The following is a 15314-nucleotide window of genomic DNA, read 5'->3' on the forward strand; positions in this document are numbered from 1 at the left end:
GACCCAAAAATAGTTTTATTTTTACAGAATATAATGCCGAACTGGAAAACTTCACTTTGTCTAACCACGCAAAACTCTAAAGTCACAAGCAGGGAGATAACCATCAAAAAAGGCATATATCAAGGGGACTCACTGAGTCCCTTATGGTTTTGTCTTGCCCTTAATCCACTGTCTCATTTGTTGAATGGTCTCCGTGTTGGATACTCTCTTAAACATGACAATACAGAAACTAATATTGATCACTTAATTTATATGGATGATATTAAACTTTACGCTAAAACAAAAAAAGACATTGATAAATTAATAGAAACCACAGCAAAATTTAGCAACGATATTAATATGAAATTCGGACTTGACAAATGTCGTACATTACATATAATTAAAGGTAAAACCCAGCCCGGGGGGTATGCAATAAATGAGACAGAGTCAATAGCAGCAATGGAACCCAATGAAGTTTATAAATATTTGGGATACGTGCAATCAAGAGGTCTAGATCATAGTGAAATAAAAAGATCCCTACAAAATGAGTACAGAAGAAGAATTATTAAAGTAACAAAAAGCCAGCTTACAGGAAAAAACATGATTAAAGCCATAAACACTTTTTGCATCCCTATCCTTACTTACTCTTTCGGAGTTATAAAATGGTCTAAAACTAATATAATCACAATAGAACGTATGACTAGAACTATCCTAACGAAATATAATTATTTACACCCAAAGTCAGCAATAGAACGCATGGTCATAAAAAGGAAAAACGGTGGTCGTGGACTTATTAATATTCAAGCTCTCTGGAAAAAGCAAATTACAACTCTTAAAACATTCTTTAGTAGAAAAGCCGAACATAACCAAATACACAGTGCAATCATTAATAACGACAAAATGTACACACCACTAAACCTAACTGACAGACAGACAGAAACAGAACCCTGTAGAACCGACTATGAGGATGAAAATATAGACGAATGGAAAAGGAAAGTACTCCACGGTAGACATCCAAACGACCTCCAACAATCCCATATAGACCTAGAGGCTTCAAACAAATAGTTACAAGTTGGCACCCTATTTGCTGAAACAGAAGGATTCTTAATTGCAATACAAGATCAGGTAATAAACACCAAAAACTACCAAAAATATATAATAAAGGACGCACATATTAGAGATGATAAATGCCGAAAATGCCACATACATTCAGAAACCATACAACACATAACTGGAGCATGCCCTCACCTTACTCAAACAGATTACACCCACAGGCACAACCAAGTTGCAAACATCATACACCAAAAACTTGCTCATAAACATAACCTTTTACAAACTACAAACAAGCCTACACCCTACTATGAGTACTTACCAAAGCCAGTCCTAGAAAACAATACACATAAACTATATTATGATCGAAGCATCCTTACCGATAGAACCATACACTATAACAGACCTGACATTGTACTACAAGATAAACTAAATAAAACTACATACCTTATAGACATAGCAGTACCGAATACGCATAATCTCACAAAAACTATTACAGAAAAAATTCACAAATACACAGACCTAAAAGATGAAATATATAGGATATGGAATCAAGATAAAGTTTTCATAGTTCCCATTGTATTGTCCACAACTGGTGTCATTCCCAAGCATTTGCATAATTCCCTCAAGCTACTCAATCTCAAACCCCTTACATATATTAATATGCAGAAAGCAGCAATTCTTAATACCTGTCGAATAGTTAGGAAGTTTATGGACTCTACAGACACTGACACCTACAACATAAATACCAACTACACACACACGGACTGACCCCCTTAATCTACCCTATAAATGATAGCCACTTGGTCATGGCCCGTGTCTATCATTAGAATGCCAGCCTCGGCTGAGAGCTTAAAGTGATAAAAACATAATAATAATCATCTTTATTTCAGACCATCAAAACAGTCCATAAATATTAGTAACAATTTATACTTACTTGCTATGTTAGTAATAAATACAAAATAAACAAATTTTTATTTTGCCACAATTTGGCGTCCTGTGATGCACAGTTTTACCCATGACATCAGCAAGGGCGAGTCATACCGGTTGGAAATGGTTTTCAGGATGGTGTTTGTACTGCTGCGAACTCTCTTGAGCATAGAGGCAGCTCTTTTTCTCATGATTGCAAAGAAATCATCAGTATGCGCCTGAGCAAACATATCTGATGCACTACACCTGCGAGACAGCCCAAACATCATCCTAAAGCCATTATTGTATTGGACTCGCAGGTCGCTAATGGCCCGCTGCGTATAGTTAGCCCATAGGCTGCACGTGTAAAACACCTGACAGTAAGCTTTAAACAATGACGCTTTAACCTGCTGGCTACATCGTGCAAACCTACGTGGGCTTATTATAGTAATTATAGGGCTGAAACAGAAGGTAACTTTCTATCTCTCGTCTTTTGTTGAAAACGTAGGCTTCTGTAAATATTCAAACACGATTTGAATGAAAACGAGGCCCAATGGAATTAAGGGACGAAGTATCGAATTTACTTATGTTAATGCGACGTCACCCAGAGGAAAAGTCGGTTTCAGTACTAATTAACGTTCTATTACACACTGCATTGTTTATTTCTTAATTTTTAGTTTTGTTGCAAGAGAAACAATCATCTCAATGTATTAAAGCTTAGTTAAGTGTAAATATGGCATTATACTTCTTATCTAAACAAACAAACTAAAAAGTTTGACAGAAAAAATAATATGCCAGTATGTGTAGAAGGAGAGAAAAATCAAAATAAAATTTCAAATATGTTTCGAAGCCACTTCAATAAATTTTCTAGTAATATTTCGAATAGTGATAGATTAAATAGTAGACGGGTCAGCAGTCTGGGTGCAAGGGCTGGCGGCGAATCAGTGTCACCAAAACAAATAGTGGATATTTTGAGGGACATGAAGCGCGGCAAGTCTCCGGGCCATGACTGTCTAAGCATAGAACATCTGCTGTTCGCGGGTCAGCATATCAGTTTGTTATTGGCGTGGGTTTTTACTTTGTGTTTGAGGTCTTGTTACTTACCTGCGGACTTAATACGTACAGTGGTTGTACCCATTCCCAAAAATCGAACGGGAGACATCTCGAGCATGACCAATTATAGGCCGATATCGCTGGCTACTATTGTGGCCAATGTGTTTGACAGGGTAATTAATAGTCGCTTCAGCAATATCAGCTACGATGATGGGCAGTTTGGCTTCCGTCCACAGGTCTCAACTGATATGGCGATATTTGCACTAAAGCAGGTCGTCAAGTATTATACACAGCATAATACAACTGTTTATGCCTGCTTTCTTGATTTAAGTAGTGCTTTTGATACGCTTAATCACCTGTTGTGGCGGAAACTCAGTAGTACAAATGTACCATCTGAAGTCATAGGACTGTTACAGTACTGGTACCTGAATCAGACCAACTATGTAAAATGGGGATCGGAGGTATCTGAATCGTATTACCTCCCATGCGGCGTGCGTCAGGGCGGCCTGACCTCGCCCGACCTGTTCAACACCTATATCAACGACTTGCTCGTGGAGCTGAGCGGCACCCCCGTCGGCCTCAGATTGGATGACAGGTATGTCAACAATCTTAGCTATGCTGACGATATGGTGCTGATCAGCCCTATGATCAGGGGTTTGCGGATACTTTTATCCAAATGTGAAAAGTACGCTATAGATCATAACTTGATTTATAACGCGAAAAAGACAGAAATGGTGGTGTTCAGGTCGGGCAAGGGTCCGGACAATATACCTAAGGTTTGTCTAAATGCTCAGCCTATCAAGATAGTTGATAAATTCAGGTATCTTGGCCATATAGTGACGTCGAACTTACGGGATGACAGTGATATCGAGCGGCAACGCAGGGCCTTATGCATAGTTGGAAATATGATAGCAAGAAAATTTCTCAAAGCCGCACCTGACGTGAAGATTACATTATTTCGGTCTTTTTGTCAGACTTTTTACACCTGTCAACTCTGGACAGACTATTCTTTAAAATCTATGAATGGCGTTAGAGTCGTCTACAACAATATTTTTAGACACCTGATGGGCCTAAAGCGCTTTTGTAGTGCTTCGGAAATGTATACCCAATTTCGGGTCGACTCATTTAGCGCTATTCATAAAAAAATAATAGCTTCTTTTATGTCGAGAGTCTATAGGTGTAAAAACGAAATTATCCGCAGCCTGTCTACACGACTGCTGACGACCACAACATATAAGTGTTGGGTTAAATTGACGCATGGTAATGGGTAGTTTCCTATTACCATTAATAAGTTACCATTAATAAGTAAATAAGTTTTTAGTGAACAACATTTGTTGTTTTTATGTATTTTTACTTTATTTTATATTTATTTATTTTGTGATATGGATCTTGTGTCTGCAATAAAGAGTTATTATTATTACTATCCAGTAGTAGGCTAGTGTCAGATTTTACTCAAGTCCCTTAATGGTATCTAATATTACATATAAGTAGTAGTTATTATCGGATTGAATTACTTAGTTAATGGTAAGTACTGAAAAAAATACTCAAGAAAGAATTTAGAAATTGAAAAAACTGATTCCAACCCGTTAAATATAATTCGATTTTAAATTTTAAATGGTATAGGCGGGTTTTTTATGTAGGCTAAATTGGAAGTTCTACAGACAGGCCGTCCATTTCCCTAAGATACCTACCTATTAATAGTTAAAATTCACACTGGCTGTTTAGAAACTCACAAGATTACAGAATTTCTTTTTTGTTTTTAATAATGTAAAATTGTTTTAAGCAATTTAGACTCCGTCATAAGAAAAAATATTATCTTTTCGACATATAAGTCATATTAAAATCTATGTTCATGACATGTTGAAAAAATATTATCTTTATAAAAGTACAATGTTATATTCACAATAAAAGTCAATTTAAACTGTCATTATTAAAAACAATGCCATTGAAACGGCAAACCACGAGTCTCCACTACACAAAATCCATCAGTTACACAAACACATTAAAGTGTGATTGAAGCCACTATGACAGCTATGCATTAACTTGTCAAACACGGACCTCGATATTGAGAGAAGGATATCAATTACGATCGACATAAGTACTAATGGAATACTGTCATTACTTTGATGAAAATCGAAATTCGTTAACGTTGGTTTTCAAATTGGACTGTACCTACCTAATATCTCTCTTTCATCTCTGCATTTTCCCAGTTCCGTTCGCCGCTGTGACGCCGCGAAACCCAGGGTCAGCGTAAAAATAACCATTAAATTTTGAAGTAAGTGAACTGCTTGGGACTGCTGTTGTTGCCTGTATATAGAGTAGAGTAGATATAGAGTGGTCCTATATTCTATTGGACGGTAATATCTATATAAATACAATGTAAACCAAGTAAATTAGTTTCTTCTCGTTTATTAATTTTTTCAACAATAAAAGAACCTAATAATTTTAGTTGTGTCAACAAAAAGAAAGTCGATTGAAGTCGCTTTTGTACAATAAAAAGAAAAACCAAAACATAAAATATTAGGCGGCTTAGAAAGAAAGAACAGCGTTGAAACATGAAAGGCAACCCTAACAAAAAGTGAAATATGATAGCACCTTATCTTCTTAAACCTCATTTGTTCGAAAGGATTCTCCTAATCCATCAAAATGCCATTCGCTTTTCTTGGAAAATTTAAATATTACTAGAGATTTGTTGTGTAGTAAGTACCTACCTAAAACTATATATAAAATAAGAAACGAATTTCCTAGAGACCCTTTAAATAACAAAACGCAAGTGCCATCGAATGATTCGATCAAATTATTCACTGAATAACGAATTGTAATATTTATTTATACTAAAGGTATTATTTAGTTATAGGTACTTATTTATAAACTAAACATTGAATTAAGCTACAGAGACAGACATCAGACACAGCTATTGGAGAACATTATTTTACTTACATTTAAAAAAATGTGTCTTTTACTTACAACATTTAATTTTGACATTAATCAAAATAAAATAATCTGACCTACCTATACAAAATAAGTAGGTTAGTTTGGTAAGTATATATTTATAAAATTTCCTTCAAATATTGTTGGTTACATAATAGGGTTTTAAACGTACTTACCGGAACAATTCCCTGGGCTCTTAAAAAGAAAGGACAACCATTGTTCTGTTCAGTTCAGCTTAAGAATGTTTTCCTAAGGGGACGAAACAGAAATATTACTTTGCACCACTTCTGTAGTTATTATTTTATTTTTGTCGAGTAGGTATACCTATTCACTCTTTAGTACACACTAAAGATATAAAGAAAATTTTATTATGTATGTATGAAGCATGATCTAGACAAGACATAGGTATCTAAATTTTATCTCAACATGTTCATTCCGACATTCTGACAGACATTTTCATTCATTTTAGATTTCAAGCAGATTTGTTTGCTCCATTGAATTAAAGTACCTAATTACCTACTTTTATATCATACCTATGTATCACTGATTTATAAAATGTAGGTATTTATTGAAAATAAACGCAGGTAAAAGATTTTTCTTTTAGAGACTTCATAAGCAAGGGGGAGTGGCAGATTAAAAAATATGTAGGTACCTTGTTAGGTTCATATAATTCAATTTAATTTTATGGATTCAGAGAAAAATAATTTCTAAGTAAGATGTTAAGAATGTGAAAAGTCTTGTAAGATAGCAAAATCTAAACTAACATTTTTATACATGTTACACATGCATAATGATTAAGAGCAATGTCCCGGATAAACAGGGCGTGGGTTCAATTCCCGCTCGATTACAGTTTTTTTTTCATCCTATTATTATTTTCAAAAGCATATTAGTATGATATACAATAGTAAAGTTTTGTTTTAATAAATGAATTAGGCAAATATCCCAACAAAATATTGACCAAGTAAGTACTATTATTTTACTTATCCTTCAAGTTCTGCTTAATGAAGGCGGAATAAGTTCGTTGAAAGTTAAGGATTGCTAAAAGCACTCTACCTAGCTGTAAAAGTTGCAAGCTCTTTGCTTAAACTACGATGTCAGAATTTTGAAGTTTAGCCTTATTTAATATAACAAACTTTCTACTGAAATGAAAGGTTTACTGAAACTTCCTGAATATTCCTCATTCCTGAGTATCTGGTCGTAGGTAACATTTTGTCTTTTTTGGGTGATTATAATAGGTTTTCTCATTAGGTACTATTAGAATCATTATATATTACTACCACATACTAAAATACAATAATAACTACATATATAAAATATAAATAGCAAAGCATATATATATCAACATATTAATACATACAAACCAAAATAATAAAAATTATGTCCAAGAAAAACAGATAAAAGCTAAACAGAAAAGAAAAAATCAGGAGGAAAAGGAGTCCAAAAGATGAGCATGAACTCTTTTCTTGAAAGAAAATTTGCTGTTTAAGGTGGTAATGTCAGTGGGCAAAGCATTCCAGAGTCGTGAAGATTTTTCTCTCTCATGCAATTCATTTTCAAACGAGATGCCATGTCAATTTAAAAAATCGAACCTCAGATTTTGAATACTCAGCAGATAAATTTGACGACCGGCCCCCTGACAATACTGGCATCAACCCTCTATATTTTCTGTGTCGTATATACAAGTGTGAGAAGTTCGTATACAATTTATGAAATAAATTTCACGAGGTTCGACTTCCATGGAAACAAATGTTTAATGTCACTTAGGTAGGTAGTACCTATGTACCTATATACTGTTTCAAAATGATTTGAGCGTCTAGAGTAGTCAAACTGGTCTAAAAACCATCAAAGAAGACCTGTACCTATTCTTGTTAGCACACAAGATATTCAAAATATACAACTATTTTATATTTATATGATCAGTCAAGTTAAAATAAAAAAAGAAATATTGCTCATAAAAAATATTGCAATGTCAAAATTATCTTAAGTAGTAAGACCTAAACAATACAAACCCGCTGATATTTTTTGTTTATTTAATACTAATTTTGCGTGTTTTGATAAAATATGGTACAACATAATAATTGACTATAGAGGTATAGAGTGTCGTTGGTACCGTGGAATACGTTGACATAAATTGCATCACTGCACGTTTTCACAGTGCAACGATGGATGCACTCACATTGGGAACTCGGATCGGAAAATTGTTCTGAATCTGTAAAATGATGTCTCCAGGGAAAAATGTGAACGATGGAGCCACAAAACTAAAAAGTTAAATGTAACAAAGTCTTCAGGTGTCAAAGGTTCTACTTACTCTACAACCTATTATACCTATGTATTTCAGACTTGCCTTTAGGATTTCATTTCACCTATCAAAATGAAAAAAAAATATAGGTACCACAACACAAATAACTATCTATACTATAATAATAACACAAAATAACTTTGTACGTACTTATTTTTTTACACGAATAAATAATATTTTCAATTTTAAACAGCAGACTCAGTTTATAAGACAGATAGTAATTCCATAATGAGAACAGGAAAGTCTCAAGGCGTTCATACTCTATTGTCTCAATCGTATTAAAGGCAGACGGGAGGGAATTAACTCAGCTCAGTGTTGCCATTTCCTTATACTTTGCCGCTCCCATGGGACCACTGTTTCGGTTATTCTCCTCGGGAATAAGTAAAAGTAGGCAGTTTGCTACATACATAAAAAATTAACTAAATTATGGGTGTCCTGGACAACTAACAAACACATCGTGGTATAAATAAAATTGATATTACTTAATACTATGCCACCCACAGATTTTTGCATACATTTGGCCTCATCCTAAGACTTATGAGAAGAAAAGTTAAGACACGCAAGCTCAAAAAATATGCCTATTCACCCTTTTCCTGGAGATCTGTGAAATAAAATGATGTTTAAATCAAATTTCAATAAAACTGCCGTACATAAGCTCATACGGGGCAGGACGTGCCCGTAATCTCTGAAACTACAAAGTCAAAAATTTTGAAAAAAAATACGAAATATAGTAAATTGTTTGTAGATTACAGGAAAATCTATAAGAATTCTATAAATTGTACGTAACCCTCTTCACGCGAGTACAACTCGGACTGGTTTTTTGAAAAAGAATGCATAAGGTTGTCACTAAATTTCCACTAGGGCGAAGGCAAAGCAGCTATAAATACAGAAGTTTTTCAGCAATCTTAAGAAGAAATATCTATAGACTGTTGTACTTTTATTCATGAAGCGATGTCATTAATTAAAAGTTAGGTGATTAGCGAACGTTCAAAGTTTAAAACCCTTTTGTCAACCACCTTTTCTGAAGTAAAAGCGTATTTATCGATTTATTTGCTTCACTAATTGTTTTAAGTGCTTTGCATTTGTCTTCAAAATCGCTACGAATTTGTTAAATAACTTAACTCTAAGTAATACAAAAGTCAGTTTAAACAAGTAGGTTAGGTATTTTCGCATTATTCGTAGAGACAAAAAACTCATAAAAGTCATAAAAAGTTTGTCTCACTCTGTCAGGGTATAGTTATCTAGGTATATCAAAAACACAAAACATAAAACAGGTGCCTACCTACCATATCACTTTGGATAACGAACTACTTAAAATAGGTTGTCTTTTTTGTGAATCGGAGGGTTAATTTACAAATATACGTGTATAAATAAGTAGGAATAAGGAAAATATACTTATTAGAAAATAACTACTTACATGAGAAATTCTGAGCGATACTATTCTCCAAAATAAGTCTTTGATTGGTCTATACCAGAGTCCATTCAATTAGAAAAATTGCTGACGGAAAATAATCTCGGTTCAGTGAAAACCTACCTGTAGGCTGTAGTAGGCAGGTAGCTATTTTTTCTCAATTTCCCTTCCCGGAGCTCGGGTCTTGTGATCACGTTAGCTACGGTATTTTACGTACACTCATTAAATCTAAGAGTTTGCTCACAAAAAAGAAAATTTTTTTAAGTATTTTTGTGAAGAATTACGACAAAAACCTATTTTTATTTATCCACACCTATACTTACATAGGTATATTTTAGGAACATAAGAATCTCTCTAAATGAGCCCGAAAATATTAGATTGCTAAATGTTAAAACCTATTTATTGGATTATAAAGTCCTGCAAATCCAACAATGAGATGGGCAAATAACCAAGTCGCAAGGCGAACCTACATGGATCGGAGAAGCATAATATCTTGCTCCGTCCACCATGAAAGCAATAATGAACGATACGCGTCTACTAAAAATCAAAATAAAGAATTAAATTCAAAAGTTGTCTTATTTCCGTATATAATTCTTGTATGATAGTGATATCCTGTGACGTCACAATTTTGAAGCCAAAAAGCATTCCTAATATAAGTACCTATTACTTTGAATTTAACAAAAAGAAAATGCTAGGTACATCGCGTACCTAATCAATAAAATTGATGAATGAAACTGACATTTCATAATCGTATTTGATAGTGTTTTTTTTTGTAGGTACCTGTGATAGGTACCTAAAATAAGGGAAGATATAAAAAATATCACTACTGCTCCTAAATAGTGTTTCACTTCATTACTCGCACTTTAACTACTCGCATAAATCTCTCATTTTACTGAAAACTCAAACTTTCTCAACACAACAGCAGCGAGCGGGGTTAAAACTACTTGAAAATAACCGTTTCTCAGATGGCATAGTGTTGAAACAAACTTGGATCGTTTGCGGAGAGCGATAGAGAGACAGATGGCGTGGCTGCAGATAGTTTTCTTAAGGCAACTCGCGAAGGGTTACGGGCGCTTTACACGAATAGACATACACACGCTATAATATTATAAATTCTACCACGGACGGCATTGGTTAAACAGATTTAAATAATATGTGTAACTAATCTGTGTATACTGGAAGTCGCACATAATACCTATCCTCCTAACCACACGCCGAAAAGACACACTTTGTATAAGTATGCATATGGATAGGTCACAGAGTGGATAGGTAATATGATTAAGAACTATTTTTCAAATACACACACAAAAGATATACAATCATAATTTAGTGTCTTTATTAAATCTTTTATAAGGCTCCTTACATAAATTATCTTAGATATAATTGTAGGATTTTTTTATGAGCACTAAGTATTTACGCGTCACCAAAATATTTTCAGGTTTATACAATGTAATTAACATTACCAAATACTGCAGCGGAATACATTAGTAATCTAGATTATAGTCCAATAAACAATGCCTCATTAAAAAAATTGCATATATTATATAATATTATCACATTATATATTAGGTACTAGATGTTGCCCGGGGCTTCGCTTGGGAATTTTGAAATGAAATATAACTTTAGCAATCTTGGATAATGTACCTTTCTAATGGTGAAAGAATATTTGAAATCTGGTCAGTAGTTTCGGAGATTACCCGCCTCAAACATACAAACTCACAAACTCTTACCTCTTTATAATAATAGTATTGATATGCAATATTATCACATGATGCAAAAGATGATGATGTGATGATCAACAAGTCCACTGTTGAGGCAGTCATATCTTACTATTAAATAATTTTCTCAAATTGGCAACCTGTTTGATTGCAACCAGTTATGGATGGCAGATTTACTAGGAAGCACAACCCCATTTTTTAACAAATATTTATAACAAGCAGGAGATTTATTATACAGAAATAAGCTAACTTTTTTTTCTGCTTCAGTCCAAAGATGTCTTTTATTTTTTATTTGCATCATAGTCAATACTTTTGCAAAATCACTTTTAAATGCTACTTTATTCAAATCAATTAATTGTTTATTATTAATTCTTTTTATTAATCTTGCATTTTTAGATCTAAGGCGTCTTATAATTTCATTTGAATTTCTTAATGTCAACTTCAATTTTTTACACTGTGGTGAATCGAAGTTTTGTTTGAACCGTTTTTGTGGAGTTGACTGCTGATTGGATACTTCTTCAACTTCTCCACGGTTTGATTTATCCAGACCATTGTGACTTGTGTTCTGGTCTTGTGTTGGAATCATCAGTGGATCTATACATTCAGTCTTCACTGTTTCCATATTATTCTGAATCCAGCACAGAGGGTCAATTTTTGTATCAGTCTGACTACATTCTTTTTGTTCCCTCTTTGCATCTTTATTTCTAGGTCCAGGATAAACCCGTACTCTTGGCATTCCCTTGTTTTCAGGTGAAACTTGAGCTTAAATATTAAAATACAATTTTATTTTATTTAAACAATAATAACCAATTTTTAGTTCGTCATATTACTAACAGATACGCAAGTAATATTGATAATGCAAATAATGTAAAATAAAACAATTACCTTGCACTGTAGATACAATAGGCGTATGCAATGTGCGCTTTAAGTATTCATCATAAGATTCAGGAATAGCCAATCTCGATATTCTATATCTTTTGCCATTTTCATTACGGATGAATTTCTTATCGAAATGAACAATGCACACTCTTTTATTTCTTAACATACTTGGTTTCAGATTCCTAAGGCTTGGATTAGCTGAAAATAAATTTATAAAATGTCATTAGGTGTACATTTACATTTTAATGAGTTTACTGTTTAGGTTTCCTTGAGATAGCATTTGTATGTGACCCAATTTTTAAGTAAGTTCTATGTTGGTGATCCAATGTGCTAGTTACACAAAAAAAATAACAGCCTACTTACCACAATTATTTAGCCAAACTTGGAGACGCTTCGGATCTGAGGTTGGAAATCTGAATAATGGTTGTTGACCACATACATTACTACAATTATAATATGAACAGATTGGTGCCATTATTAGTATGTGCTTTACGCAGTACGTGGGTATCTAGTGCAGGGTTTGCAATGTTCTAGCAACAGCTTAAAAGTTGTTGTCGAGTGAGCTTCTCCGAGCGTGGTTTTGAAATTCGCCGGTGTTGAATCAGATTAAAGTAGTAAATCAACTCAATATAAATAATCTGCTATTCATTACTCATCACGAAATTTAAATAGTTATAAAAAAAATATAATAATAATATTATGATGTCGAAAACTAAAAGAAATATATAATTCAATCAAAATAAAGCAACCTCGCTTTTTACACGCAATGACGCATGATTGCATTTACATCATATTGACTTTGACATTTGGATTATGTTTTTTTCTTTTTTGATCAGAAAGGCAGTTGGCCCAAACCTCCCAGGGAGAGCCATACATTATTATTCTGGTTATTATTTCCTGTCTTCCCAAATACTTGGTACGGGCTTTTATTATAAAAATATAAAATTATGATTGGAGTTATTTAAAAAATAATTATAAGTACTATACATAGCAAAAGGCGGCAAAGCTTTTGTGTACCTAACACACAGTGCTATACTCTGGCGGGATAGTAATTTACAGTGATATTCCCTATTAGTCCCAGACACCCGAAAAAAATTTTTTTAATACCTATATCCTATGTACAGACATAGTACACTTACAGTTATATTATTACCTAATAAGTAGGTACATAACTATTGAGTTAGGGATATTTCAGTGCGAAAAGGTGTCTCAGGTGCTCTCAGGCTACCACGTCAGTAAAATGGGGAAAAAAATATCCACAATTCCACATTCAGTTGCAGAGGGTTTTAGTCACGGAATAGTACCTAAGGTAATAATATCAAAACCTGCTTAAAAATTTAAAGAACATTTACCTAACGAAAATTGTTTTAAATGTTAAGAGCACTCTACACACCACTACCAGGTGTCTGATCAAGTGGTTTATACTGGAAAATGAAAGATTAAGATCACCTACTAAGTACTTACTAAATTACCTACCTACTTAGGTATTTCCAGTAGAGTGGTTAGGAAATGTTGTTCACGTCTACGAGTCTGCGAAGCCTGTCTTGATCAGAGTCTGTTGCTAGTTTGTAGTACAGTTCAAACTCAAAGACTCGTGGCTGGGTTTTGGCATTTGAATTAATTTTCAAACAAAGTTAGCGTTGTTTTTGTAGCATGATAACGCTTGCCTGTTAAAATCATGTAAATACATTGCGTAGTTTGTATGAGAGCTTTTATTTTTCACAAGGAAAAACCAGAAATATACGTCGAAACTGCAAACAGTTTCCCGATAGACGACGACTTCAACTCAAGCCGTAGGTTCATGCCTGTATGTACATGTATTAAACATTTAAACCTGCATTGATTAGGTATACTTCACGGTTTAAAAAAAATAAAAATCATTTAGGTAGGTATTTCAGGTTTTGCCTCATAAAGTTAGTAACAAAATATAACTACTTATGTTAGTAAGTAGGTATATTTACATTAAAATATTTTGAGGGCGTTGTGTCTTTGACTAGATGACTAGAGGTTTTGGATGTTTGCAACCCTTATATAAAATAAAAATATATTTGCAACCGGTTTAATATACCTATATTTTTTACTTATTTTCAGTAGTGGTTGTCCATACCTAAATGCTAGTATTGAGGCATATTTGTTACTTCCATATACGCTAAATATCACTATCAAAACTACCATTCCATTCCCTTATAAATGATACGATTACAATCTAAATAGATCCATTTATTTCAAAATGAATTAGTGAAGTTGTAAACTGAGGTTCCGCAGATGCTGTTTCCGAAGTCAGTGGAGAAACATCCAGAGTTTTTCACCCCATCCCCTTGTGACATATGGTGGCACTTAACCCTCGAAACTACTGTCATTTCTGTTAATAGGTAGGTACATACCTAACCTACCTACCATCTTTAGGTGATTTTCTGGTAGGATGCCTTTATAAGTACTTTTATTTATACGTAAGTACTTAAGTACCTAACGTTAATAGGTACGGTCAACAACACATCAACTTAGGCAAAATAATTGAAAATTTGGCACTATTACCGTTGTATAGAGTTCCATGGAGGGTAACTTAACTTGCCTAGGTCATGTTACTGTAAGGTAAGGTGATTTGTTACTCAAACATATTGTTGAAATATGAGTATATTCAGGTATATTGAACAGATGATATTTGGTACAGTAGAGTAGAATAGAATATTACTTATACCGATTTGGCACATAAATAAACATAGGTACGTACACTTTTTATACTAAGTACCTACTAATATATATAATAGACAAACAGACTTTCGCATTCATAATATTAGTTAGTAGGTAAAGAAGTAAGCATGACTGAAGAATTTGGCCACTTTTTCTTATTTAAATAGGTTGTCTACTCACAAAACATTAAGAAAATGTACCTACTGATATAATATTACATGAAAAGTATAGGTAGTACTTAATAGAATTTCTCGGAGCTTCAATATTGTAGTCCAATACTGTCATCTGGCACCTGGCAACATATTGACTATGACAGTTTTATTGAAACTCCGTGAACCGAATAAACGAAGTTATCTCAACCGACGACGTGTTCGCTTCTATTTCATTTTCATAT

General features: G+C 33.7%; 2 protein-coding genes across 2 annotated transcripts in view; both read right to left on the bottom strand.

Annotated features, from left to right (window-relative positions):
- Positions 1 to 8421, bottom strand: part of LOC128673488 (uncharacterized) — a 42396-nt gene extending 33975 nt beyond the window's left edge. Inside the window, exon 1 of the mRNA XM_053751361.1 lies at positions 8372 to 8421. The gene's annotated coding sequence lies outside the window, so the exon portion shown is untranslated. The remainder of the gene's footprint in view (positions 1 to 8371) is intronic.
- Positions 8422 to 10946: 2525 nt separating this feature from the next.
- Positions 10947 to 12997, bottom strand: LOC128673820 (uncharacterized). The gene is made up of 3 exons (XM_053751941.1): positions 12593 to 12997; positions 12236 to 12427; positions 10947 to 12112 (listed from the first exon to the last, which is right to left on the bottom strand). Exons 1-3 carry the CDS (start codon positions 12702 to 12704, stop codon positions 11478 to 11480), a joined length of 939 nt encoding a protein of 312 aa, XP_053607916.1. The 5' UTR covers positions 12705 to 12997; the 3' UTR covers positions 10947 to 11477.
- Between the last annotated feature and the right edge of the window lie 2317 nt (positions 12998 to 15314).

The sequence above is a fragment of the Plodia interpunctella genome, chromosome 11 (assembly GCF_027563975.2).
Source record: "Plodia interpunctella isolate USDA-ARS_2022_Savannah chromosome 11, ilPloInte3.2, whole genome shotgun sequence".
NCBI lineage: Eukaryota > Metazoa > Arthropoda > Insecta > Lepidoptera > Pyralidae > Plodia > Plodia interpunctella.

Excerpts from the sequence above, each read along its gene's own strand:
- LOC128673820 (XM_053751941.1), bottom strand. The coding sequence starts at position 12,704 with ATGGCACCAATCTGTTCATATTATAATTGTAGTAATGTATGTGGTCAA. Across the intron at positions 12,428-12,592 it reads AGTTTGGCTAAATAATTGTG|CTAATCCAAGCCTTAGGAAT; the intron begins GTAAGTAGGCTG and ends ATTTATTTTCAG. Across the intron at positions 12,113-12,235 it reads TATTGTATCTACAGTGCAAG|CTCAAGTTTCACCTGAAAAC; the intron begins GTAATTGTTTTA and ends TTAATATTTAAG.